The 25,328-nt window shown below is 37.9% G+C and overlaps 2 protein-coding genes across 2 annotated transcripts in view; one reads left to right on the top strand and one right to left on the bottom strand.

Annotated features, from left to right (window-relative positions):
• Positions 1 to 1,208: 1,208 nt before the first annotated feature.
• esr2a (estrogen receptor 2a) lies at positions 1,209 to 19,062 on the top strand. The gene is made up of 9 exons (XM_034900306.1): positions 1,209 to 1,393; positions 9,090 to 9,902; positions 10,870 to 11,036; positions 11,554 to 11,670; positions 12,445 to 12,744; positions 14,923 to 15,061; positions 16,578 to 16,711; positions 18,031 to 18,214; positions 18,436 to 19,062. The coding sequence occupies exons 2-9, from the start codon at positions 9,505 to 9,507 to the stop codon at positions 18,641 to 18,643; spliced, it is 1,647 nt and encodes a 548-aa protein (XP_034756197.1). The 5' UTR covers positions 1,209 to 1,393; positions 9,090 to 9,504; the 3' UTR covers positions 18,644 to 19,062.
• A 2,124-nt stretch (positions 19,063 to 21,186) lies between these two features.
• Positions 21,187 to 25,328, bottom strand: part of LOC117961542 (nesprin-2-like) — a 90,675-nt gene continuing 86,533 nt past the window's right edge. Inside the window, exons 112-113 of the mRNA XM_034900301.1 lie at positions 22,484 to 22,545; positions 21,187 to 22,368 (exon numbers count right to left, since the gene is read on the bottom strand). Coding sequence (XP_034756192.1) covers positions 22,161 to 22,368; positions 22,484 to 22,545 — 270 coding nt within the window. The 3' untranslated portion in view covers positions 21,187 to 22,160. The remainder of the gene's footprint in view (positions 22,369 to 22,483; positions 22,546 to 25,328) is intronic.

The raw sequence follows: 25,328 nt of genomic DNA, 5'->3' as shown, positions 1-25,328 counted from the left end.
GAGACCCTCAAAAATTTGCTCTTAGTGGACAGAAATATTTAGTCAAATATATAAATACCAATCATACAAATAGTGTTTTGTCCAGATTATCTGACCAGTCTATGCTTGTGTCAGACTTTATTTGAGAGGGAATAGTGTCGAACTAAATAGCCACAATTAGGATTCACTTGGTGAAACGAAGGTGTGCTCTATTCTGATTTCATAGGGCCTCTTCCCCCTAGGATATACTATTAGATTCTTTGTAGGCTAAACTGTTTTGTAGGCTGAACTGTGCGCTTTCACAGGCAGTTGGAACTTGGTTTTAAATGTAGCTGTAAAAAAAACATATTTTCCATCATGCAGTGCTTTGGCAGTATTGATATACGTATTGTCTTCCTTTTTAGATATTTCAGTAAGCAAACAAACTTTATGTAACTTATAAAACATTTTTTTAATTGGGAGAGGGTCCTCTTCTACAAATGCCGCCTCCATGTTGCACAGCAATGTTTCTACTGTAGCCCGGAACAGACAAACCAAACACAGGCTCTTCATACAGCCTTATCACTACTCAATCGGTTTGTAACCTATTCTCTGACCAATAGTCTCTCCTGACCGTAACCCAAAGATGTTCACAAGTCATTTTTTGGAAGTCCAAGTTTAATCTGTCCAAGTTTTTGAGCTTGAGGTTAAGTCTCCCTTGCCATCTGATCCGTCCCTAACACTGTATTGTTACGTCTTATGAATTCAAAACATGTCCTGAAGCTACCCTCCATACAGTTCAGTATCAAAATCTGTTGTGGGATTACTTTATGGGGTCTACGGTGAAATATTGACCTAAGTCTTTCACATCATATGCATACAACTATAAAAAATAGTTCCCTGTTCCCAGCATTAGCACAACACTTTGCGATGGTTAGCTTGTTACCTGTGACGATATATGCTGAATGTCATGTCTCTTTCACATTGCAAGTGACTCATCTATTTGGGTGCGTCTGCAATCTGCAATCTCACCGTTGGATTTCAAAATCATTCTCCAGTGATTAGAAAAGAACCGTACTGTTTTAATCTTTTTTATTTATTTTTTTACATTTCATTGTGTTGAGGCTGATGTTGAATAATTTCAAAAACCTAGCAAAGTGGTCATGTTGGAGGATTTTATTTTGAAGGTACTGACCGGATCTTGAGCATCTTATTCTGTCTGACTTGACACCATTTCCGTGACTGCAGCTGGGGGTTTGCCTCCGGGCTGTTATATGAACGCCATCTGACTGTCGGGTATCTCACTCTGTGATTGGTCTTTCTGCAGCTCACAACAGCTCCCCAAACTATCGATTTCACACTTTACCAGCATGTGACACTGCAGCGGGACTTCATTTTGTCAGACTGTCTGCGCTTGTTGTTTGTGGAAGAAGGGGTAGGCATTTTTCCATATTTATAAATACAATTTATTTGTGGTTGTAGTATATCAAGTAATGTGCTATAGACGTGACAGGTATTGTGGCGACGTCTTAACTGTCCCACTGATTTGTTAGCAAACTTAAAGCTGCGAGCAACAAGTAGAAGGCCTTTAACTGGGTGTATGAAATAGTTTGGTTAATAGGTGACAGAATAAAGTCCTGCAAGAAATCATAACCAAGACAGTTAGATTTTAGTTAATCATTTCTAGATATAATCTGGACAAAATCAGCATATTGAAAACTTGGTATACAAAGAGTGTCTGCAAGATGGATAACTGCAGAGATAACAAGGGATCATGTGGAATATGAGTCATGCAGTCAGATCATACTGCTAATAATAAATTTATTTCACCCCAATTATCTTCTTAATCATGTTTTTCTGATCTTATCGTACATCCTTAACCACATTTTGATATCCACATTCACAGACTCTAATCTACTTTGAGGGTCTATTATGTGGTCTGAGAATCAGGCTTTTTTCAAAAGAGTTACTGTGAATGTTAGCCCACTTCAAAAAGTGCTTATCTCGGTGTAAACAAGCGGCTGCTATCAGCCAGCTGCTGTGATGCAGAGGCGCTCACAGAAAGAATTCCCTCTTCCCTTGTGCATGGGATATGTGATCACTACGACATTGTCCAGTTCTATTATTTTTGTTTAATAGTTGCACAGTGCTCTCGACAAAACAGTATTTTGCATTTTGTTGCTTATTTTGGACATAACAAAACAGAAAATTGATAACTTTAATTTAGGTTAAAGTACAGGAATTGTCTAAAATACTAGGGTGACCAAACATCCTCTTTTGTCCACTTTTTACGTACTGTACGGGGGGCGGGGGTTTATAAGTTCATCAAAATGTCCTATTTTATCGCTGTTTTTCATGGGCCCATAAGCGTGAATTTAAATTGAATGGCGCTTTGCTCACAGTACTTTGTTGCGTGACGTAATTCCCAAGAGGCTGCCTTGTGGGCGGCTCTGCACATACAGAGAGCAGATCAGACAGGGAGCAGATCGGACAGGGAGCACATTCAGGGGGCACATTAAGGGGGCAGATCAGACATGGAGACACATCCAGGGAGCAGGTCAGATAGGTAGCACATTCAGGGAGCAGATCAGACAGGGAGCACATACAGGGAGCAGATCAGACAGCGAAGCTGAAGCGTTAATGCAGCTTCACAGTTGAACTGCAAAATTATTTCCAAGTAGGCTACCGTCCCGGTCGGGACAAGTGCGAGGCAGCGTGCACAGTATGCAAAGCTGGCACATATGTTTCATTGTCTAACAAAGGTGCTGGAGATCTCAAAGCTCACATGGACACCGAAAAATCTTATTACATTGAAAATGTTTTCAGAGATATTTGGTTGAAGCTAGATTTTTAAATAGGTCATATTTAGAACATTATTTCACATTTTATTTATTTGAAAGAGCTCTTCTTTTGTTACAGATTTTATTATAGATTTATTTATTGATATTTATTTATTTTATTTTATTAACTAAGTTATTTTTGTACCTTTGAGGCTTAATACAGCATGTTTATTAACCTCTGAGAAACCTGTCTGATTTTTTGTCTCGAGGTCAGGGCGATTGTCCTCTTTTTCGGAAATCAAAATATGGTCAGCCTAAAAATACCATTGCTTGTAATGAGAGGTCTTGATTAAACTCTGGTTATTTTTGTGGACTGTAGTTACTGAATGTTTTCTGTTGTATATATTTTTTAGTGGTACTATCACGCTGCCTTTTATATTTAATATTAGTTTAATTAGTCTTTCAAAAGTAACTGCAGTAAATGTAAAGCATAACTTAAGCACATAAACGTCTCTGTCAACATGACAATATTCAGCAGTGTGGCAAACAATTCCAATGAGATTTTTCACATTTTTTGGTGCTAACCATGGCACGTACTCCCTGTCTGTGTGTGTGTGTGTATATATATATATAGTAAGGGATGGCTTCTTTCTGCAGAGCTGGATCACATCCGTTTCCGTCTGATTTTAGGGAGGCAGATTTTAAGGATGGGAAAACGACATGGCCTTGAGTTTTTTTGTAAAAGGCATGCACTTCTGGCTTGTGACCAGGAACAGTTTCGTCACATCAGATCTTTATTTGGCTTTGACTTTTGTGCATAATTTTGGGGGGATAAATTATTTTTGTGTGTATATTAGTGTATAAGCTACACAAATGTTTGCTAACTGAATAAATAAGTAAGGTCCCTGGTGTAACTACATATTTATCAACAACAGAATCTCTCTTTTTGACATTAACCTCACCCTTTTCTACCAAGAACAAAATTAATAAACTTTATTTCAGACCCAGGGGGATCCATATCACAATAAAAACATACACAAACACAGAAAATACAAACAAAAATGTTTTAAGAAATAAAATGAATGAATGAAATGAATTAATACAGCATATAAACTGCAGTGACTTCGGCTCGTGAGATAGGCTAAGCTAAAGCTAGTTACCCACATTGTCATGTTTCCTGCAGTTTCAAAATCTGTTCTGTACTCAGGATTTGAGTTGGTTTACCACATAAATAAGACAGTAACTACATATATTATAATGGCGAAATGTTTTTTTTTTAAAGTTTAACTCATTGGTGCAATAGACAGAAACCTGAAGAAACATGGGTATTTTTTTGTAGATGGGTTTTTTCTGTGCTCTTTAAAACAAAGATTGCAGTATCCTGTTAAAAGTTCCTTTATGCAAGGTCTGTTACAATATTTATTGACAGCCTAAAAAGACATAAAATTACATTTACAATTTTACACTTCATAAATCTGTTGAAGAGTTTTAGTAAGAACCTTTAAACTTTGTTTCTGCAGTTGCTCTCTGCCTTTGATGAACAGTACAATAGCAAAATGTTTGTGTTAGAGTGTAAAATTGCCGCTGATATAACTTCTGGCTCCTGTTGATGCCTGAATCCCATTGGACTTGTGTTATGGAGTTCTGCGTATTTGGACGTCAACAACAGTTGAACTTTTGCTGCAGAAGCTGGTGGAAAATCAATGTAGTGCTTGTCGCTATGACTTACACTGCTTTTATGTATTTCATTAACATTTTATATGAGTTCTTTTTCTTTGCCAGTGTTAAGCCCTTCAAATTGGCTCAGTGTTTAAAATGTGCCATATAAATTAAATACAGCTGCCTAGGCTTACCTATTGGAAATGATGGCCTTGCTTTGTGTATAATTGCTGTGATAGCCCTGTGAGACAGTAATGGTTAGAGATCAGAGGGCCCTGAAACTGATTGTTGAAGTCTTTTAGTAACATTTCCCCACTATTACGGTGTCTTCATCAAGACATTTAACACACGGCTGAATCATATCGTATTGCCTATTTCTTAGCATCTGCTGTCTCTGTGAGCTTATGTAATTAGAGCAGGATGAGCAGTTGTGCGGAGGAGAGTTGGGAGGTTTTCTTTCACAATGAGCTTCCAGCTGCTGGAGAGTGGGACAGTGAGGAGGTTTTGAAGACAAGGTCAACGCTTCAAAGGAAACCAAAAACTCTTTCACATCTGCTTTTACCCACAAATGGTCATTGAAGCAGCTAGATCTTGCCATAATGTCTTTTCTCTTAAAGTGACATCATTTGTTTTAGCGGTCACTTAATTGGTAACAGACACAAGGTCATCGGAACAGCACGTCTTACTTGTTTATGCTTTCAGCAGCATCTTACCTGTAAATTCTTTGATATCCTCACATTAATTGGAAAATTCTCAATTTTGTTGGCATATTACTGATAGCAGGGCAGCATATGTTGATGAGCTACGGTATTAATTTATAGGATTGTTCATTCCCAATGATTCAAGCAGAAACAGATGAGCTGGCAGGTTGTGCTTTTAAACCTCATACAAAATACCTCAAACTCTTTGATTTCCTGGCGTTTCATCAGTCTAGATGTCAGATAGGAATTGATAAACCTATAGAAGATGGAGCTAAATCCATCTTCCCACTGCCAAGACACACTCTGTGTTATCAGCCAGAAATGGATCGTTTGTGAAACCAAATGTCAAATCAATCAATCAAAATTGCCTTTTGAGCTGTCGTAACTGCCAAGAATAATGTAGTTTCTAACTGTTTATTGTGTAAAAAAATCACTAACAACTGTAAAAACAGTGGTAGTGTGAATCTAAATAGTTTCAAACCCCTTGTGAATAATTAGCCTCATTATCACATCAAGCTAAAATGATACTGGGTATTTTTTGCGTGTGAAAATGCCAGTGGGATTTTAGAAACCTAAAAACTGCATTAGTTGAGGTCTTTAGACACTTTTTTGGCATAAAAAAAAGAAGCTGTAAACATAAAATTGACACATTATCACCTAACAGTTGAAATGGTTTATTGTGTGTCAAGATTGTTATATTCTTATGTCAGTCTTAAGCCATTTGTTGTTATTCTTCAATTGATAAATTCCTCACCCTACACATCAATGGAAGCATGTTATTTCCTCTTACTTACTAGTTCTCCTCCAAAGAAAGAGCACTGGTGGTTGTAGGGGCCACTGTTCAGAATCTGAGACATACATTTAACAATACTGTGTCCAGTTTTTATTTTTGAAATAGCTTGTCATAACTTATACAGTAACTCAAGAATAAGCAGTCAGCTGGTGGTATAAATAAGAAAGCTGGAAGGTTGTTGAAGATGAAAATAATAATCAGCACACTTAAATAACATTTCAAAGTGTTTTTACAGCTGTAAGAGTGATTTCTCCGGGAACATTTTAATGCGACACCATAAAAATGAAAATTAATTTGGTGCTTTCCGCGGTATGGAAAACAATTAACGGCCAGGTCGCCTGTACTCGTTGCTGCTTTGTTAGTTTAATTACTGCCAGTTTTTAGTGCTTCTCATTTTACTCTTACAGCACAGGCCTCCAACTACTTCTACGGATTATCAAGTTTTATTGGCAAGCCAAACCAAAGTTTCTCTCAGCCATTTGGGAAGATTAATTGACCTTTTTTGTTCTGGCTGAATACTAACTTCAAGAAGTGACCACAAATGTGGAGACAGTGTGTACCGCCTTTATGTAAAGTTAAACTCCTGTCACCCAGGAATGATTAACTCCGATGGATTTGCTTTATCTTATGTCATAAGAGTAAACCAACATGTCCTTAGACTTTACTAGCGTGTTTGTTGTATTTATTGATTTACTAGCTGTCTCTGTCTACAGTACGTACACACACACGCACATATATATATATATGAAATATTTAACTGCTAGCTGACAAAATCTGATCTAATCTTTTTTTATACAAATGTGAGGGAAAAAATGTATATATTATATTTCTTTTGGATTGTTGTTGGTGGTGTTAAATTGAATTATTCGCATTTGCTATAAGAACTTGAAAATTCTTTATACTTTTTATTTTTACTCAACTAAAGTACTACAGTTTTAGGTATAAAAAAGGGACTTATTTGAGAATATTTGATAACAAAAATATCAAATATTGGTTATCAAACTATCATTAACAGGGCTTGACATTACCTTTTTGAGACACTCCTAAAAATAGATTTCCCATTCAACAAGAAAAAAGAATCTCCAGACTCCATTATACGCAGTAATACTTTGCACAATGGTTTGCAAAAAAATTTATTCAAATCAGCCAAATAAAATCGGTAAAATAGACAATGATTGCAGTTGGGTACTTTTTTTAATTTTTATTTTATTTTGGTACGATACCTGAAATTCAGTTCTGGTAAAAAAAAAAAAAAGTCTGTTGTAAAAATAAAAATAATTTCTATTTATCTTATTTACTTAGAGCATTTTGGTATTTATTTAAAACATTATACACCACAACACAACATAAAACACCTCCCTCCCCCCTACTAACTATATAAATGGCTAATTATTCATTTCTTACACTGCACTTTATCTTTTAATGTTGTATTTGTATCTTATTCTATTGAAGCCTGTTGTTATTTTGTATTTCTTTTAGCTGTTCTTTAATGTTTTATGTATTGTAATGTGCTTTTAATTGTCTTGTTGCTAAAATATAAATAATATAAACAAAGCTGCCTTGCCTGGCCCCTCAACCTCAGCCTGTGAGTCAGTCATTAGGGCACAGTGCAACACTGGTGCCTTCCTGAGGAAGTCCCGTTAACCCGTACCATGACAGCTTTACCCTCGTCCTTATAAACGCTGTCTGCGTGGAGTTTTGAAAAGTGTAAACACACTTGGAACCACTTTACCGGCATTGCCGTGACTCACTGTAACTTTAACAAAGTCGCTGTTGTTTTGCTCCAGCTCTGCGTGTGTGTGTGTGTGTGTCGGCAACCATGTCAGAGCTCCGCTCTCTGTCACCAAAATTTTGGCACCATTGATTTCAAAGTTAATCCATCCTTGGTAGTATTGAAGTTATTAGGTCGGTACCTTAAAAAATTCAGTACTAGAGCCTGACTGATACATTGGCGGGCTGATATTATCGGCTGATATTAGGCATTTCCCAAACTATTGGTATCGGCATTTATAATGGCTGATTTAAAATATATATATATATATATATATATATATATACACACACACACACACACACACACACACACACACACACACACACACACACACACATACATACATAATATACATTATTATTATTTTTGTTAATGTGGTTTTGTTCAAAGGACTTTAAGTTTCATTTCTTAACCCCCGGGAACCTAAAGAATTTTAAATGAACAAAAACGGCACCTCCGATTCATAACTCAATCATTTAATAACCATATTACATAGAAACTTACCGATTGTTGCAGCTAAAAGCTAACGGGTTAGCTGTCACGGAGGTCTCTTTGGGGTCTTTCTAGCCTCTACATGTGATTTTCTATCCAGCCTGGAACTTTTCAGGGTTGTCTAGCATTAAATGTGTGTCCATAATTTATCACGTTTTCGCTCATTTCTGCCGCTAGCTCCGTGCTCTGTGTATTCTATAGCTCTCCCATGAATCTTTGCGAGTACATTTACGTAAATGAAGGCACGCTATATGCCTTATATGGGCAACATATATCTTTTTTGAAGAAATGTAAATAGTTTTTGCTTTTTATGAGTCATAATGTTATGTTTATTTTGCATATAGGAGAACTGTTTTAGAAAACACAATTGCTTGTGTAGCATTGATGTGGGTGTAATATAAATACGTTTATTTATTATTTGTCTTATTATATTTGTCTTTAACGTCCTACAACCATTTTTAACATCCAAGTGACCTTACCGCTGCACAAATATTCTAATGACCTAGTCTGTTCTGAAAACAATGTTCATATCTTGACTGTAGACAACAGGGTTGATGTTTTACATGCTTTTTTAGAAGAAGAAAAAACAGACAATGAACTGTAAAAATGACTTAAGGTCTCTAAGGGTGGAGTTTGTATTTTTTATACATTTTATATATCAGAACTTTAAGATATTTTGATGTTCCTCTGTTCTGTTGTGACAATATTACAAGTTATCATATTATTTTAGTGAGAACTCATAAATAACTACAAATAACTAATGTTAGGGAATTCTTTTTTGTTTAGTAACGCCTTTCTGGATTTAAAATATATATATATATATATATATATATATATATATATATCTGAGGTTCTCTGACCGCGGTCATAATGAGATATTACGATCTGTATTACAGTATTTCAACTTTCATGCTTTTCTCTCCGTCTTCTAGGTGGAATGGTCCGTCACACGTCTGTCTCAATCTCTTTCCACTTAATGATGTGAAACTCATGGCTGGATTGAGGCTGATCACTGAACATCTTCCCTGCTGTGTTCGCTAGCCTCTGGATCATTTCACATCTCTAACTCCATCTGCTCACAGCGAGCACAATATAAATCACAGTCTCAACAGGTTGGATAGGAGTCATCCGTCACCCTTGGAATTTGCAATGTAAGCCAATGAGTAAACCTCCCTCGGCCTGTGTCGGTAGTTGTGCTGGCTTTTGCTTTTGTTTTTGAGGGCCATTACTCGTAGATAATGTCATTACCTCAGTAAACTCGAAATCAGGAGAGAAGTCTACCCTAGGCTCGTATTCTTTATCCATGATGTGGTAAATCTCCCAATACTGAGACTGTCCACAGTTGCGATGGCTGCTGCTTCCGATTTAGAGAAGAATCAGCCCCTCCTCCAGCTCCAGGAGGTGGACTCTAGTCGTGTTCTCGCTCCAGTCCTCAGCTCATCCTCTCCTAGATTGTCCCTTGAAACCAGCCAACCCATCTGCATTGCTTCCCCTTACACCGAACTTGGCCACGACTTCACCACCATACCGTTCTACAGTCCAGCTATCTTCAGTTATGCCGGTCCGGGCATTCCAGATACCGCCTCCATCCATCAGTCACTAAGCCCCTCCTTATTCTGGCCCACCCACGGCCACGTGGGGCCACCCCTACCCCTGCACCACTCCCAGAATCGGCCTCAGCTCGGGCAGCCAATCCAGAGTACATGGGTGGAGCTCTCGCCGCGGGACGCTGTCTTTGCAACCAGGTAGGTCGGTGTATCACTTCCTAACTAGCATACTGTTTTTACTATCACCAGAGCTTACTCTTCATTAGTAGGACTGTAACTAATGATCATTTGAAGTATCACTTAATCCGTTGATGACCTGACCCCACTGCTAAAACAAATCCTAAAGAAAACACTGTTTCAGTTTTTCCAACGTAGACACCATTCACAATGATATATTAATAGCGAGGAAAAGCAGTCGCGGTGCTGTTGACGTTATACTTCCTCTGAGACAACCAGGCATAACAGTAGTTTCTGTGCCCTGGTGACTGACTGAAAGGCTGAGATTTTAAGGAAAGGCAAATTTAGTTCTATAGCGCCTTTCAGCAGCAAGGCAATTCAAAGTGCTTTACATAAAACATTAAAAAGCAATTAAAAACGGTCATGCTGAAAATAAAACAGGGTAGAATAAAGAATAATATACAAATACAAGAATAAAAGTTAGTGAGTAAGAAATGAATAATTCAGTTTAATAGGTTGTAGGAACAGGTTTGGGAGGAGGGAGGGAGGGGTTTTATTTTTGTTTTTGTTTGATTCTTTAGAGTGTAAAATATTCTAAATAAATAAGATAATGTTCTAAGTAAATAGGATATAGGTTTGGACTTATCTTTACAACTGAAATATCTTTCTTGTAATTACGGGGGGAAAGTACAGAAAAAAGGTATTGTTGGGTATTGTAACTGAATTTCAGGTACCGGTACTGCTAAAAATGTGAAAGGTACCCGACCCTACTAGCTAAGCGAAGAAGGAATAAGCTATTTTATGCCTATCCTATGCCAAAATCCCTATTTTAGCCCCAAAAAATCAGCAATCTCACACTACTGATGTGATAATGATTTATTAAAATGTAACATGCATCACTCTACTATAAAGTGTTTTGCATACCGAGGCCAGATTTTTTTTCCCATGTGTTTTTGTCTTGAAATGATGACGGAAACTTATCTGTTAGTAAGAGTGTGAAGAGGAGCTCTCAGGAGAACGAGGAGGCGGTGGTGTCGTCCGGCGGGAAGGCAGACCTCCACTACTGTGCTGTGTGTCACGACCACGCCTCGGGCTACCACTACGGCGTCTGGTCGTGTGAGGGGTGTAAGGCTTTCTTCAAGAGGAGCATCCAAGGTGAGACACAAAAACATGCACTTATTTTCCGGGGAAACAAATCACAGGCATACCAGCTTTTCCAAAGTTCTTAATGTTCAGTTTTTGTTGAGACTGTCAGGTGCCGTTTGTGAGTCATTTCCACCCTTTCCACATGAAGTAGATATGGTATAGCCATGCTAACACAGTGTGTCCCAGGATGGCAATGTTGGTCTGTCGTTCGGCCCACCACTTTGGTCCACCACTTTGGTCCACCACTTTGGTCCACCACTTTGGTCCACCACTTTGGTCCAGACTGAAATTTATTTACAGCTATTGAATGAACTACGAAGAAATTCTGTACAGACCTTTGTAGAGATTGTACAAGATTTACAGATTGTAAGCTCTTGTGGTATTGGCAGGAATGTGTCTGTCGAGCTACCAGACTGTTAGGTCCTTATAATAGCCTCAATTGTTGTCTTTGTCCCCTCCCATCTATTTTACCTCTCTACCTTTCCTCTGTCCTTATCTTCTCTCTTTCTTCTTCTCATTGTTTCAGGACACAATGACTACATCTGCCCAGCAACCAATCAATGCACTATAGACAAGAATCGCCGTAAGAGCTGCCAGGCATGTCGTCTTCGCAAATGCTGCGAAGTTGGTATGACAAAGTGTGGTAAGGGTTTCTTAGTATTTCCTTTTTTCTGCTCCAAAGGAACAATAAACCGTAACCAGACAACGAACTGTATCTTTACTTGCTTTTGTTATTATGATGTCATCTACAGTATGAAAATGGAGGTGATCACAATTTCCCCGTGGCCTGTTTGTTCTAGAGTACTTCCCTTCTTTTCCCAGAGCACAACTCCTGCAACCAGGAAAGGTGGTTCTTCATTTCCGTGTACACTTAATCGGTTTAACAGCTGTATAAAGTGAAGGAGATAGCCGTTTGCTGTAGGGGATTTCAAGTGACCCACACTGTATTCCTCTTTTTTAGTGTTTTTGAGAGTTTCAGCTCATTGCTTAGCTGGCCGTCCCACAACTTTACTGTTTTGGTTTACTCTTTCAGTTCTCATAGTGCCATTTTAGCCACACCAGGCAGCTGTTTTCAGAAAAGAAAAGCTCTAAAAACCCACTGTACACTACCGGCTCTGCACCAAACCGCAGACAGACACAGTTGGCAACTAGCTGGTGAACAAAAATACATTTAAAAAGAGAGTGAATATTGGTGCATTCATAAGGTTGTCAGTGTCAGAACTCCAAATAAATGCTAATGAATGTCCATATCTGATGGATGTGTTAATAAGCAACTGTTTGCTTAAACCTTCACCATATTGTGATGATATGTCAGTGTTGTGTTCACAACTTGTTTTTGCTGGCTCCTATTGCAGGTAAAGTAGAATTTTAAAATTAAGGTAAAATCCACAAAACAAAAGAATTTTCTTCATCTCAGGTATGCGAAAGGAGCGCGGAAACTACAGGAACCCCAAGACGAGGCGAGTGTCCTCACAGGGCAGAACCAACAGACCAAAGGCGTTAAGCGGACCAGCGGTGGTTTTGTTACCCGCACCCCACCCTCCTGCACTGACCCCAGAGCAGCTGATTGGGCGAATAATGGAGGCGGAGCCGCCGGAGATCTACCTCATGAAGGACATGATGAGGCCGCTGACTGAAGCCAACGTCATGTCGTTGCTGACCAACCTGGCTGATAAGGAGCTGGTTCACATGATCAGCTGGGCCAAGAAGATTCCAGGTGTGTGTCGGGGTTTTTAAAAGCCTTATGGAAAATGACTGCTTGTTATAGTGACATTTTTTTTGACATTTGTCGTAAAAGTACCAATACTTTAATGAAATATTACTCAAGTTCAAGTAATTGTGAAACGGGGGCTCCCGTGTTGTGCAAATAGGACAAGGGGTCTGCTAGCATTTCTACTGAAACGGTCTCTGAACCATCGTTGCTCGCCTGATCTTCCACCACGATCCCGTTCTCGATCTCCTACAGATGACTCGGCGCCTGGTAGGCAGCCTAGATGCTGATTCGTCACTGTAATGGTTTTGGGCGCAATTGTTTTTATTCCTTTCGGTTTTTTTAGACAAAGGTTTTAGTTTTTGACTCACTAACTGAGCGGATTTGTAATACAATACTTCACTCAAAACGTAATCAAGTACATTTTAAGTTACAGATTTTATAAACTACTGGAAAAATACAAAATACACAACAAAACTACTCAAAACAGTAACATGAGTAAATGTAGTTTGTTACTTTGAGTGCATCCTAAGTGACACCGTTTCTTGTTTCTATGTGCTACAGTTAACTGTTAATAACAAGAAGTGAAATGTGCATATCATGATTAACACTGCGTAGACAGTGAATTGTCCGTATTCTTAGACTGACAATTAATATAGTAGTATTCTAAATATAGAACTAGATCTACAGAGGGATTTGCTTAATAGTTTTAGCGTAAAGACTTTTTGGTTCAGTTCAAAGAATGTGGTTTGATTTCCTTTTGTTCTAAATTCAACAATAATTTGTTGCATTTTAGTAGAATGCTGGAGGAGGCAGAACTGCGTACACTTCAATATTTGTTTATTTATCATAAGTAATATCATTGTGATATTCAACAACGTAATCACACTTTTCCCTCATATCTTGCAGCCCTAACACCTAGCAACACCTCTAAAGCATACTAATGAGTATGGTGTGTCTCTTGGCACCAATAAATAATAGGGTTACAGCTCGTAGTCCCCCGTAAAACCACCTCTTAGCTTTTTTTCTTACATTTCTGTTTGTGGAGGAATTACAATGTAGGCAACAATATACAACATGTTAATATTAAACTTTAGAGGTACTTTAGGGGCCATTTTTCACTTTTGGACGGAGCCAAGGTGGCTGTTATTACCTGCGTTCACTTACAGTATTATGCTAATCTGGGCTAATTGGCCCTTAGCTCTTGCTAAATACTTAAAGGTGCACAATGAGTTCCTGCACGGTTTCAGCGCGATTTCATTTTTGTCTCAAATCGTAGGCATCGCTCCTCGATCCGCTAGCTGTCTGCCCCCCTGAAAACACCGTGAAGAAGCCCGGTCTCAGGAGACAACACAGGGGGCGTAAACGTCAGACAAACCTTAGGGGCACAGCCTGTGCACCAAAACACACCAACCCACTCCAGCCAATCACAGACAAGATGGTTGGGGGAGGGGTGGGTGTTAGTGACAGTCAGTTGGTCATGACAGTTCCAGAAACATTGGGGGGGCAAGCTTGCTCTGTTTTGTTTCGAATTTACTTGGAATGTCGAAAGAAGTGACCATGCAGCAACTCATAGTGCACCTTTATCGCACTGAGTGTGGTAAATATCTTTTCATCTAACTCTCCTAATTTCAAACAATTCTTTTATAACTTCTGCGTTGACGGTTACATCAGAGTGACAGAGTTAAGCTTTTGACTGATATTGCATTTATACTGTAAAAAGTCAAATGTTAGACGCATAACAAAAACCTCAAGAATCTTCATTCACTAAAAGACACAGGAGTCCAAAGTTGAATAACATGTCATATTTATTTTTTTTACTTTGAGATTATGCAAAATACCTTTTTAAAAATGCAGTGAGATAACATTGCTTTAATGATATGTATTTACGTGTTTTTTTATGCCCCTCGTCTTTTTTACCACCACTGCAGGGCAGCTCAGTCTGCTGTACAACTGAGTTAATGACTCTGTTTTTGGCCAGACACCCTAATTGTCTCCACTTTATTTAGCATGCGAGTCAAGTCTGCGGCGTGCCGATTGATTCGGACTGCACAATATGGCAGGTCGTGACTTCAGGTGATTTTAAGCCATGGCTTAAAAAAAAAAATCGGTGTCCCTTTCTTGTGCTCCAGGCAGACAGTATGGCACAAACAGTTCCATAATATTTGAGTTTCCTTTCCTCAGGGTTTGTAGAGCTCAGCCTTTTGGACCAGGTGCACCTGCTGGAGTGCTGCTGGCTGGAGGTGCTGATGATCGGACTGATGTGGAGGTCAGTGGACCATCCAGGGAAACTTATCTTCTCCCCTGACCTCAGCCTGAGCAGGTACCACCGCCAACATCTCACACATCTACTGCACCAGCATGATTTGAAGGGAACGTCTCCCATCATTATTGTGGTTGTTTTGGTGAATGGTACCTGCCTTATAAAAAGCACACATAATTACAAATAGCTATTGTGGTCATAGTAGCTTGTTTCAGCCTTTCCCAGCATACCTTGATTCAAATTTCCTTTGCACAAGTGATTCACAGGATCTGAATTGCAGCATTGCTGTTGTATTTCTGACAAATAAGCTGCTCAAGGAGCATTTGCCGGCTTAACTTGTTGTTACCACAGTATCCATGGGTGTCACCAAATCGAGTAGGACTCGAATCTTAACCATTTCAATAATCAACATCAGTATTAGCCTTAAAAACCCAGTACACTGTGTGCCCCAGCTCGCGCCTCTGTGATATTGAAATCACTGATCATCCACCTTCATTTCCTTTTAATGTGGGAGTGGAAACTGGTAACTCGTCCACAGCACTGTCTATTAGAAACTGTGAACAAGCAGCTCTGCTGCATTGCTTTCATCTGTGCTCGAATTTGGTTTCAACGTGGGATATCTGCTGCTGCTTCTAAATCTGGGACAAACTGTCCTAACCACTCTCACACAACAACACTTCCTTTGTGGTGGCTTTGTTTTTAATCACATCATACCTGCACTGCAGGGCTTGTGCTGCAGCCAGCGGCTCATGAGAACATATATTTCCCTGTGTAGGAAGAAGTATTATCAGCAGGTAGTACTTAAAATATTAAAAGCAAAAGTACAGATGATGCAGAAATGCCCCTCTTGTCTTACTAGATTGTTAATATTAATGAACCAACATCTTGTCTGCACTTAGTTATTGTAGTGCATCATATTTTATAAAAGTGTTTTTATTCAAAAAAAAAAAAAAAAAGATTATTCTGAAAAGTAACTACAGACAAAATTGTCGGTGATAAATAATATTTTCTTCTAAAGTATAAAGCAGAATAAAGTACCTCAAAATTGCACTTAATACAGGACTTGAATGAGTAAATGTTAGGGGTGCACGATTTAGAAAATGTCACGATTTCATTTTTAGGCATAAGATTCGATTTATAAACGAGTCTCAATTACAAAAAAAAAAGATTCACAGTATGTAAATGTAGTTACTTTTTCCATGTGGTAGTATGCACTCCATCACCAAATGAAAAAAGAAAATAAATTTTTTTGGAGTTCTATGAATCCATTTTGAATCTGTAGACCTTGAATCGCAATACGAATGTGAATGGGTTTCTTTGCACAGCCCTAGTATACAGTATGTACTGAGTCACTTCCACGACTGGAATCTTCTGCTGTTTGTGCAGCTTTTCAGTCGACGCTGCAGTCACACAAGGATTCATTTCTTCTCCTTTACAACAGGAAAATAAGTTGTTTTATTGACATCTTTTGCACCCCGGTGAACATTGGAACATCATGTCAGCCCGATTTGCCTAAATAATAATAGAGAGAGTGGTTTGATAAATAACTAGTTGCGTTTGTGTCTTCGTATGCTAGAGAAGAGGGGAACTGTGTCCAGGGCTTCTCTGAGATCTTTGATATGCTGTTGGCTGCTACATCCAGGGTGAGAGAACTCAAGCTCCAGAGGGAGGAGTATATCTGCCTCAAGGCCATGATCCTCCTTAACTCCAGTAAGTAAGAGAGAGTCTGTGTGTCTGTGTGTGTCTGCTCATTCTCTAGTAAGGCCTGTGTTGGGTATTTCATTGGTGTCTATGCGTGAATCTGCACAGGGTTGGCAAGGGGACCAGCTCAATAATTTACCAGTGAAAAACCCGAGTGGGAACACTGTGTGTAGCTTAGGTCTCTGCTCTCGTTGGTTCCGCTGAACGCTCGGAATAACAGGCAGTGCCTGTTTGGGAGGAACGGGGTCAGAGCCTCTGTGGTGAGCAGCTACAACGCAGAGTAATTACCGTCCGATTAATGTTTCTGTTTTCTTTTTAATCGCCCCATTTTTTGTCATTAAAGTATTTATTTATTTTTTAACCAGTAAACATCTTACAAATGACAACAAAAAGCAAAACCACAAAAAGGCATTAAAAGCCAAACTTAAAGGGACAACACCCCTTGTACCACTATATTGTTTGTGATTATATGAACTGCAATGTGTTTCAACACATGCTTAATGTATTATGTAATATATGAAAAGATACATTAACAAATAGTCCCATACTAAATTCCCTTCAATATTGTTACTCTTGGCAATCAAATATTTTCTGAGGGTGCAGTTGAGTCCAGTCTGTGAGCTTGGTGTGTGTGTGCTCTTCCAGTTCCTCAGTATCAGCCTTGCTGCAGTGATGAGGCCTGCGGTGTTTAATGCACACTGTCTTTTGTTGACTCCCTGTGGCAAAAGTGTACTGTCTCCCAAGAGACAGAACAGTGGTTTTCTGGTAACCTTTTCCCCAACCAATCTCTCAATTTCCTTTAAAACGTCTTTTTCAGAAAGGTAATACCACAGGACATTCCCACAAGGCATGCAAAAATGTACCATTTTCTCCCATACACTTCCAACCCCTTTTGTCTTCTACTACGCCCATTCTGAAAAGCTTCATAGGAGTATAGTAGTATCTAGGTATGATTTTAAATTTGCTTCTAACATCCCTAGTGGCCCAGCCAACCTTGGAAACTATAGAACACCATTTCTCCTCACCTATTTCACACCTTAAATCCCTTTGCCATATTAATCTAAGATTCTCAGAGCTCACCTTGTTTTAATTGCCTCCTAGCGTAGTCAAACAGGGCTTATTGTATATTTGTGTACCATCTCTTCCATTGTAGCAAAACTGTATGTGCTGTACAATATTACTGTAAGAGGGTACATACAGTTTAAAAACTGTAACTGTAAAAGGGACCGAAGTAAGGGGAAACGTATTGTCAAAAAAGTAGTTGGACGTTTTTATTGAAGCATTACCTGTTCGTTAGAGCCAAAACGTCTGCCTTTTTCTGTTACCAGACATGTGCCTCAGCTCGACAGAGGGCAGCGAGGAGCTGCAGAGTCGCTCCAAGCTGCTACGACTTCTGGACGCTGTGACGGACGCTCTGGTGTGGGCCATCGCCAAAACGGGCCTCACCTTTCGCCAACAATACACCCGCCTCGCCCACCTGCTCATGCTGCTCTCACACATCCGCCATGCCAGGTAAAAGGACTCTGTGTCATAAATGTTCTGATTGAAAGATTGCTAATCTACGTATTCATTAAGTGTTGGAAGAAAATGTTCCCGGCTAATACTGATGTTGTGCACTGTTATTATACAAAGCTGCTCCCATGTGACTCCCTATCACGTAATCAGAAGTCTTTCTGAGAGAAACTGCCTGGCTGCCTTCACACCTCTCTTCATCTTTCTCTCCAAACGTGCAGTAACAAAGGCATGGACCATCTCCACTGCATGAAAATGAAGAATGTGGTGCCTTTGTATGACCTGTTGCTGGAGATGTTGGATGCCCACATCATGCACAGCTCCCGTCTGCCTCGCCGGCCTCTGCAGCAGGAGTCCGGGGACCAAATGGAGGTTCCGGCTCGGCCACACAGCTCTCATAGCGGCCCCTCAAATACCTGGACTCCCTAGCAGCGCTCTGGAGGTGAACCACAGCAGTTGAATGCAATGAATTGTCACCGCATGGCACAAAACTAGTTCTGACTGATGAGACGTTTTACTGGAACATTCTGCTGAATATTGTGAACTCTAGGTAGCATAAACTTTGACACACTGCACACTTATTATAGTGAACTTTTGAATGTTAAGACATCACTCTGCAGACGGACCGAACATGCAGTATTCTGTGCCTTATTATCTACACATATTGATTAAAAAAACTGTTAGTAGCACCAGTTCTTGCTCAGATTTTCATGTAATATGCCACTGCCATGATTCTCTTTTGTTGAGCAGATAATTTCCTATCGTATTCATATTCATATATTTTCATAGTCTCTGTTTGGTGTTGTTCTGGACACAGAGATGGTTTGTGTAAATAACAACCAAACCAGACCCCACTGCTAAAAGAAATTCCTAAAGGAAACACTGATTTAATTCATTGGATTAGACAAACATTCCCAGTCATTTAACCTGTTAGAGTTTTAGAGTTTAAGAAATTAAACTACATTTTAATGGATTATTTTTCCATCTAAAGGCTGTGACACACCTAGCTGATAATCGGCCGTCGGACAGTCTGGCGAGGTCGGTGACTCCCGTCTGTTTGATGTGTTCCATGCGGTCGTCAGTCGGCCGACCTGACCTGCTCAGTCGGACGGCGACGCCGGCAGTCGTACTCAAATGACCAATCTGATTGGTGGAGTGCTACCCCGGAAACCAGGAGCGGGACGAGTGGGACTAGAGTCTCTCAAAATCTGTCAAAAATCTCTTAAACTGACCTTTCTCAATCTGAAATCTGAATGGATTCAGATTCAGCAACTGCATGAAAGAGTTGGGCAGTATCAAAATTTGGATACCGTCAAACCTCCTCCCTATTTTACCACGGTATACGGTATTACCGTGACTAATTAAAAATGATGACATAAGGCTCGGACGGCGTCCCCAAACTGTTGGCTTGTGCCGACTCCGTTCAGAAACTGAATCCCAAACACTAATACTGAAACACCTCGGCCTTCTCATTAGGTCGGAACCTGAAATGCTGCCAAAGTGCAGAAGTTGTGTTCTTCTTCTTTGAGACCAGGTTACTCGGTGCCCGACATTTTTGGACAATACAGATAGCGCCGCCTGCTGTTATGGAGACGTATTACATCTTGTCGCTTTGGTGTGATCCGAGGCACTTTTTAAAAAACTCGGGAAGAGGGTCTGCCGAGGGTTGGCCGTCTGTTTGGTGTGTCAGGGGCATTAAAGAAATAATTTGACATTTTTTAAAATAAAATTGGCTACTTTCTTGCCAACAGTTTGATGAGAAGATCGATACTACTCTCCCATCTATGTAATAAATACGTAGCTGGATCCTGCCGCCTGCAGCCTAGCTTAGCTTAGCAAAAAGATGGGGAAACGGCTAGCTATCAGCACCTCTAAAACTCACAAATTAACATGTTACGTCTTGTCTGTTTAACCACAACCAATGTGACTTTTATGGTTTTCTGTACACATTAAACAAATGAGATGTTAGTGAGCTTTAGCGTTGCTGGTAACAACGCTAGGCTAAGGAGCTGCTAGTTGTAGCTTCATAATTTACATGATTTTCTAACTCTTGGCAAGAAAAGCTAGCAGGTGAACTATATTTACTAAAATGTTTAATCATTCCTTAAATACAAGATTACATATAACTTAGTAGAAACATTACAGTTATTTTGTTAGCATTAAGCACCTAGAGTGCCTGTGAGAAGTACTAATAGTGGTTTTATCTTTGTTAAAATGAATTTAAGTCTATTATTTCGTGCTCAGTACAGTAGCAGAGACCCATCTAGCTTAGACGCCAGGCAGAAACCTTTTCCCCGAGGCCACTGAAAGACTGGAAATGGATTTAAGAACTGAAACCAGCCGTTCTACAGACCTTCTGTGGGCGCTTTACAGCACTTATTTGTCCAGAACATTTCAGGAGAAACATAAGCACTATTGGTCTTAAGAAAAAAAATTGCACTCCTGTCAAGTTTTTGCTTGAAGAAAAGGAAATCATTTTTGTATGTTGAGTGATTGTTGAAAGCTGAAAGCTCCAGGAAAAAAAGCTTTTCTAGAATGACCTTAAACGCCCACAAATGCTCTTACCTCGGAGTAGTTTGTCAGTAGTTGGATGCATATATGTTTGGTGTGGCTTAATCATACCTGTTTAATGTAATCCCAATATTAAAATTGACCAGAATATTTCATCAGAGGAATAATTTTGGCAATATTCATATTCTCATCTGACTCTTGGAAAGATACAAATAAAGAAAACAATCCTTTACCAACATGAACCATTCCTTTTACAATTTGAGGGATTTAAGAGGTGATTTCAGCCCTAAAAAACAATCTGCACTGTTTTGGGTTATTGATCAAAGAAAAACTTTATGGGGTTGATTCTTGTTCTGATTAACTAAAAGCCTAAAAGCCTCTTCACTAAACAAAGCATACACTGTATGTTTGTGTCAAATGTGTGTATATATATATATATATATATATAACCTTTTTTTTGAAAATTGAGAAAAAATATGCTTTGAGTAAATAGTTAAGACAATCAGTGTTTACTACCAGAAGACTTGGAGCATGAAATCAGCGTTTGTTATAAATATATAATCACATTTTGTACATACACATCATCCTGCTAAATCAGTGTTTTTCAATAGTGCACTGGGAGTCTGCTCACAATCTACACGAGACAAATAGCATCTAAAAAAATATCGATATACATTTGTGTGTATTAAACTGCCATACTTTTGTACGGTTGGCTTTTTAAAGATTACATTCAAATTGAACCAGACCAAACTTCAGTCTAGCACACAAATAGATCGAGCATGCCTTTTGTTTGCAGGGTCAAATTAGACAAAATTAAATGTAAACTGTTCATAAAATAGCATCTAAATGACAAGGATAATGTATGCATTTGAAATAAAATAAAAAATCTGATACTGATGGACACTATTATACTGTAGTTTTGAGCTTTTTGCACAAGTTCGAGCAAGAAAAAATTGTATCTTTCTTCGTTTCCACCTCATTATTATGCAATGGAATATGCAAGCTGGCTTCTACAGTAGCTGAAGGATATGTACACTATTGTATGCCTCTTTGATGCTACTGCTACAGTATGTAAACCGCTTTACCCCGTCCCGAATATCAAGACAACCCATCTACTGTTTCCCTCCTCACCAGGAGATCTCAAAGCTCTTTGCATTATTAAACTAAAATATCTGCATTTTTGTTTACATGTGGTGTTTTTACGGATTAAAATGCAGTCATATGGGTGGTTTTGTTCGTGAAATAAATAAAATCTGTTCTCACATAAAATCTTGAAAAACAGTAATACAGTTTCTGCACTTTGGACTTTTTTTTTTTTTAGAAGACAATCACTTCATAAGCTTAACATATCAATATTACATGTTTGTTCACATGGTTCAGTGTGACAAAAAGGTGGATTGTGTTTCTCAGTATGTTCTTCCCAACTACATTCCCATCAGGTGGGTGGTGGGCCATTGGTGTAGTGTAACATGGGGTAGAAGGACCGGGCAAAGTTATTGGCCCCAGTGCAGCCAGGGTCGCTCTCTGACTGGGGAATCAGACAGGGGAGGAGCAGGAGGAACAGAAGGAGGAGGTGGAGAGGGAAAGCAGCGCGAAGGACCCGGTGGAAGAAGGAACGAGGCGGGGAAAAGTCCCTCCTGTCTCTGCACGACACACAAGAAACAAAGTTTATCACCGGATTACAGAAAATACACCAAGCAGTAATATACAATCATTGTATTAATCATAGGTTAAAAAAACTCATGTCTTTCTGCATACCTTTGAGTAGAGGGACTTTTCTTTGGATCTACAGATGCGCCATCTACGTCTGATTCACAATCCTGTATTCATAAAAAATACGTTAGTTTGGTCTGAAGCGGTTAAATGCTAAAGTTTGCATGGGTTTAATAATTGCATAGGCACTGAGTGGGATTCTCCGTGGTTTATGGAATCCTGCACGACTGACACCTGAAAGGAGAACCGCTCACACTGACTTACTGCTGCTTGATAACTTTGAGAAACTATGTACTATGACATTTTTTAATGCCATGCTACAATATGGACGTTTTTGTGATGATATTCTAAAATGACTTTATGACATTTTTATTATATATATTTTTTATTGTAGTTATTTTTTATGACAGACTATATATATACATGTTTATGACACACTACATGAATGTTTTTTAATGACATTTTTGTGACATAATATACTATGTATGACATTGTCTGTACTATGATGCTTTCTGTCTGTAGTTACATTTACCGAGGAGGAACATCTAAACATCCGATCCATCCAACTCTGATCCAGTTCATTAGTCAAACCTTTTTATCCAACCACAAAGTTTTGCAGAGCTTTTAGCTGGAGGAGCTGCAGCGTTCTATGGGATTTGCGGGAAATGAACCGGAGTGCTCGTTAAACTGCGAAAGCTGGGATTTCTAACTGTGTTCCTGTCAATACATCTGGCAAATGTCTGCTCAATGACCTACAACATGGACAAGCTGCAGCTTCAGGTATATAAAGCAACCGGTTACATTAATCACTCAAAATCTATTCCAGCATATTTGTATTGTGCACCAACCAACTGACTTAAAGAAAGTACATGCTGTTCATTGTTGCATTGTTTGTATATACCTGTATACCTTTTTATATATAGTTATCTTTTTCTTCCGCTTTGTTGTCCTTTCTTTCATGCTGACTTTCTATTTTTGTGTAATTACATTAAGCGCAATAAATTCCTTGAATGTGTGTATATTCTTGGCCAATAAAGTTGATTCTGATTTATCTGTCATAAAAAAATCATTAAAAATATCATGGTATAGCATGTTGAAAAAAAATCTAGTGTGTCAATAAAAGTCATAGTATAGTATGTTGAAAAAAGGCATAGTTTAGTAAGTTGAAAAAATTCATTGTACATTATGTGAAAAAAGTGATAACAAAAGTTATAGTATAGCATCTCAAAAAGTTCTAAAACAAACTATGTTGAAAAAGTGATCAGAAAAAATGAATAGTAGCCTATAGTATGTTGAAAAAAAGTCATAGTATAGTATGTAAAAAAAAAAGTGATAAAAGAGTCATAGTATAGTATGTTGAAAAAAGTAATAAGAGTCATAGTGTTGCATTTTGAAAAAAGTCATAGTATAGTATGTAAAAAAAAAGTAATAAAAGAGTCATGGTATAGTAAGTAAAAAAAAAAGTAATAAAAGAGTCATGGTATAGTAAGTAAAAAAAAAAGTAATAAAAGAGTCATGGTATAGTAAGTAAAAAAAAAAGTAATAAAAGAGTCATGGTATAGTAAGTAAAAAAAAAAGTAATAAAAGAGTCATGGTATAGTAAGTTAAAAAAAAAGTAATAAAAGAGTCATGGTATAGTATGTAAAAAAAAAAGTAATAAAAGAGTCATGGTATAGTAAGTATAAAAAAAAGTAATAAAAGAGTCATGGTATAGTAAGTAAAAAAAAAGTAATAAAAGAGTCATGGTATAGTATGTAAAAAAAAAAAGTAATAAAAGAGTCATGGTATAGTATGTAAAAAAAAAAGTGATACAAGAGTCATAGTATAGTGTATCGTAAAAAGTCCTAGTATGGTATGTTGTGTAAATTGTACAAAACATATATTATAGCATGTCAAAAAAAGGTGATAAAAATTAATAGTATATTATGTCAAAAAAAGTCATATAATGTGTCAAAAAAGTGGAAAAAGTCGTAGTTTAGTATGTCAAAAAAAGTCATAAAAGTCAGTATAGCATGTCGAAAAAAGTCATGGTATAATATGTAAAAAAAAAGTGATAAAAGAGTCATAGCATAGTGTGTTGAAAAAAGTCATAAGAAAGTCAAAGTATAGTAGGTTGAAAAAGTGATCAAAAAGTAATAGTATAGCATTATAGCATAAAATTAATAGTAGTGGTATGTAGAAAAAAGTCATAAAAAGTATAGTTTGGTATGTTGAAAAAACGAATAAAAAGTCATAGTATACATTATATGTTGAAAATAATTGATAAAGAAATAATTGTATAGGATGTCAATAAACGTCATGAAAAAAATCGCAGTGTAAAAGGTTATAGTATAGCATGTTGAAAAAAGTCATAAAAGTCACAGTATGTTGAAAAAGTATTGACAGAGTCAGAGTATGTCAAAAAAGTGATAAAAGTTCCATAGTTAAGTATGTCGAAAAAGTCATAGTAAAGTATGTCAAAATGATCATAAAAGTAAAAGTATAGCATGATGAAAAATTAAAAAAAAATAATAATAGTATAGTATGTCAAAAAAGTGATAAAAGTCATAGTAAGGTATGTTGAAAAATGTGATAAAAATGTCATAGTTAAGTATGTCGAAAGAAATCATAAAAAGTAATAGTATAGTATGGTGAAAAAAGTGATAAAAAAGTCAAAATATACTGGAAAAAGTGATAAAAGTCATAGTATAGTATGTCAAAAAAGTCATAAAAGGTATAGTATGTCAAAAAAGTTATAGTATAGTATGTAGAAAAAGTCATTAAAGTCAGTATAGCATGTAGAAAAAAGTGATAAAAAAGTAATAGTATACCAAAAAAATGATAAAAGAGTCATAGTATAGTATGTTGAAAAAAGTCATAAGAAAGTCAAAGTATAGTAGGTTGAAAATGT

The sequence above is a fragment of the Etheostoma cragini genome, chromosome 18, assembly GCF_013103735.1.
Source record: "Etheostoma cragini isolate CJK2018 chromosome 18, CSU_Ecrag_1.0, whole genome shotgun sequence".
In the NCBI taxonomy this organism is placed as follows: Eukaryota; Metazoa; Chordata; class Actinopteri; order Perciformes; family Percidae; genus Etheostoma; species Etheostoma cragini.
The sequence above is the reverse complement of the archived record's forward strand: the minus strand, read 5'-3'. Positions and strand labels throughout refer to the sequence as shown.

What these genes read in the sequence shown, in the direction of transcription:
- esr2a (XM_034900306.1), top strand. Translation starts at nt 9,505, where the DNA reads ATGGCTGCTGCTTCCGATTTAGAGAAGAATCAGCCCCTCCTCCAGCTC. An exon ending in GACGCTGTCTTTGCAACCAG is followed by an intron (nt 9,903 to 10,869) that starts GTAGGTCGGTGT and finishes CTTATCTGTTAG; the next exon opens with TAAGAGTGTGAAGAGGAGCT. An exon ending in CATGATCCTCCTTAACTCCA is followed by an intron (nt 16,712 to 18,030) that starts GTAAGTAAGAGA and finishes TTCTGTTACCAG; the next exon opens with ACATGTGCCTCAGCTCGACA.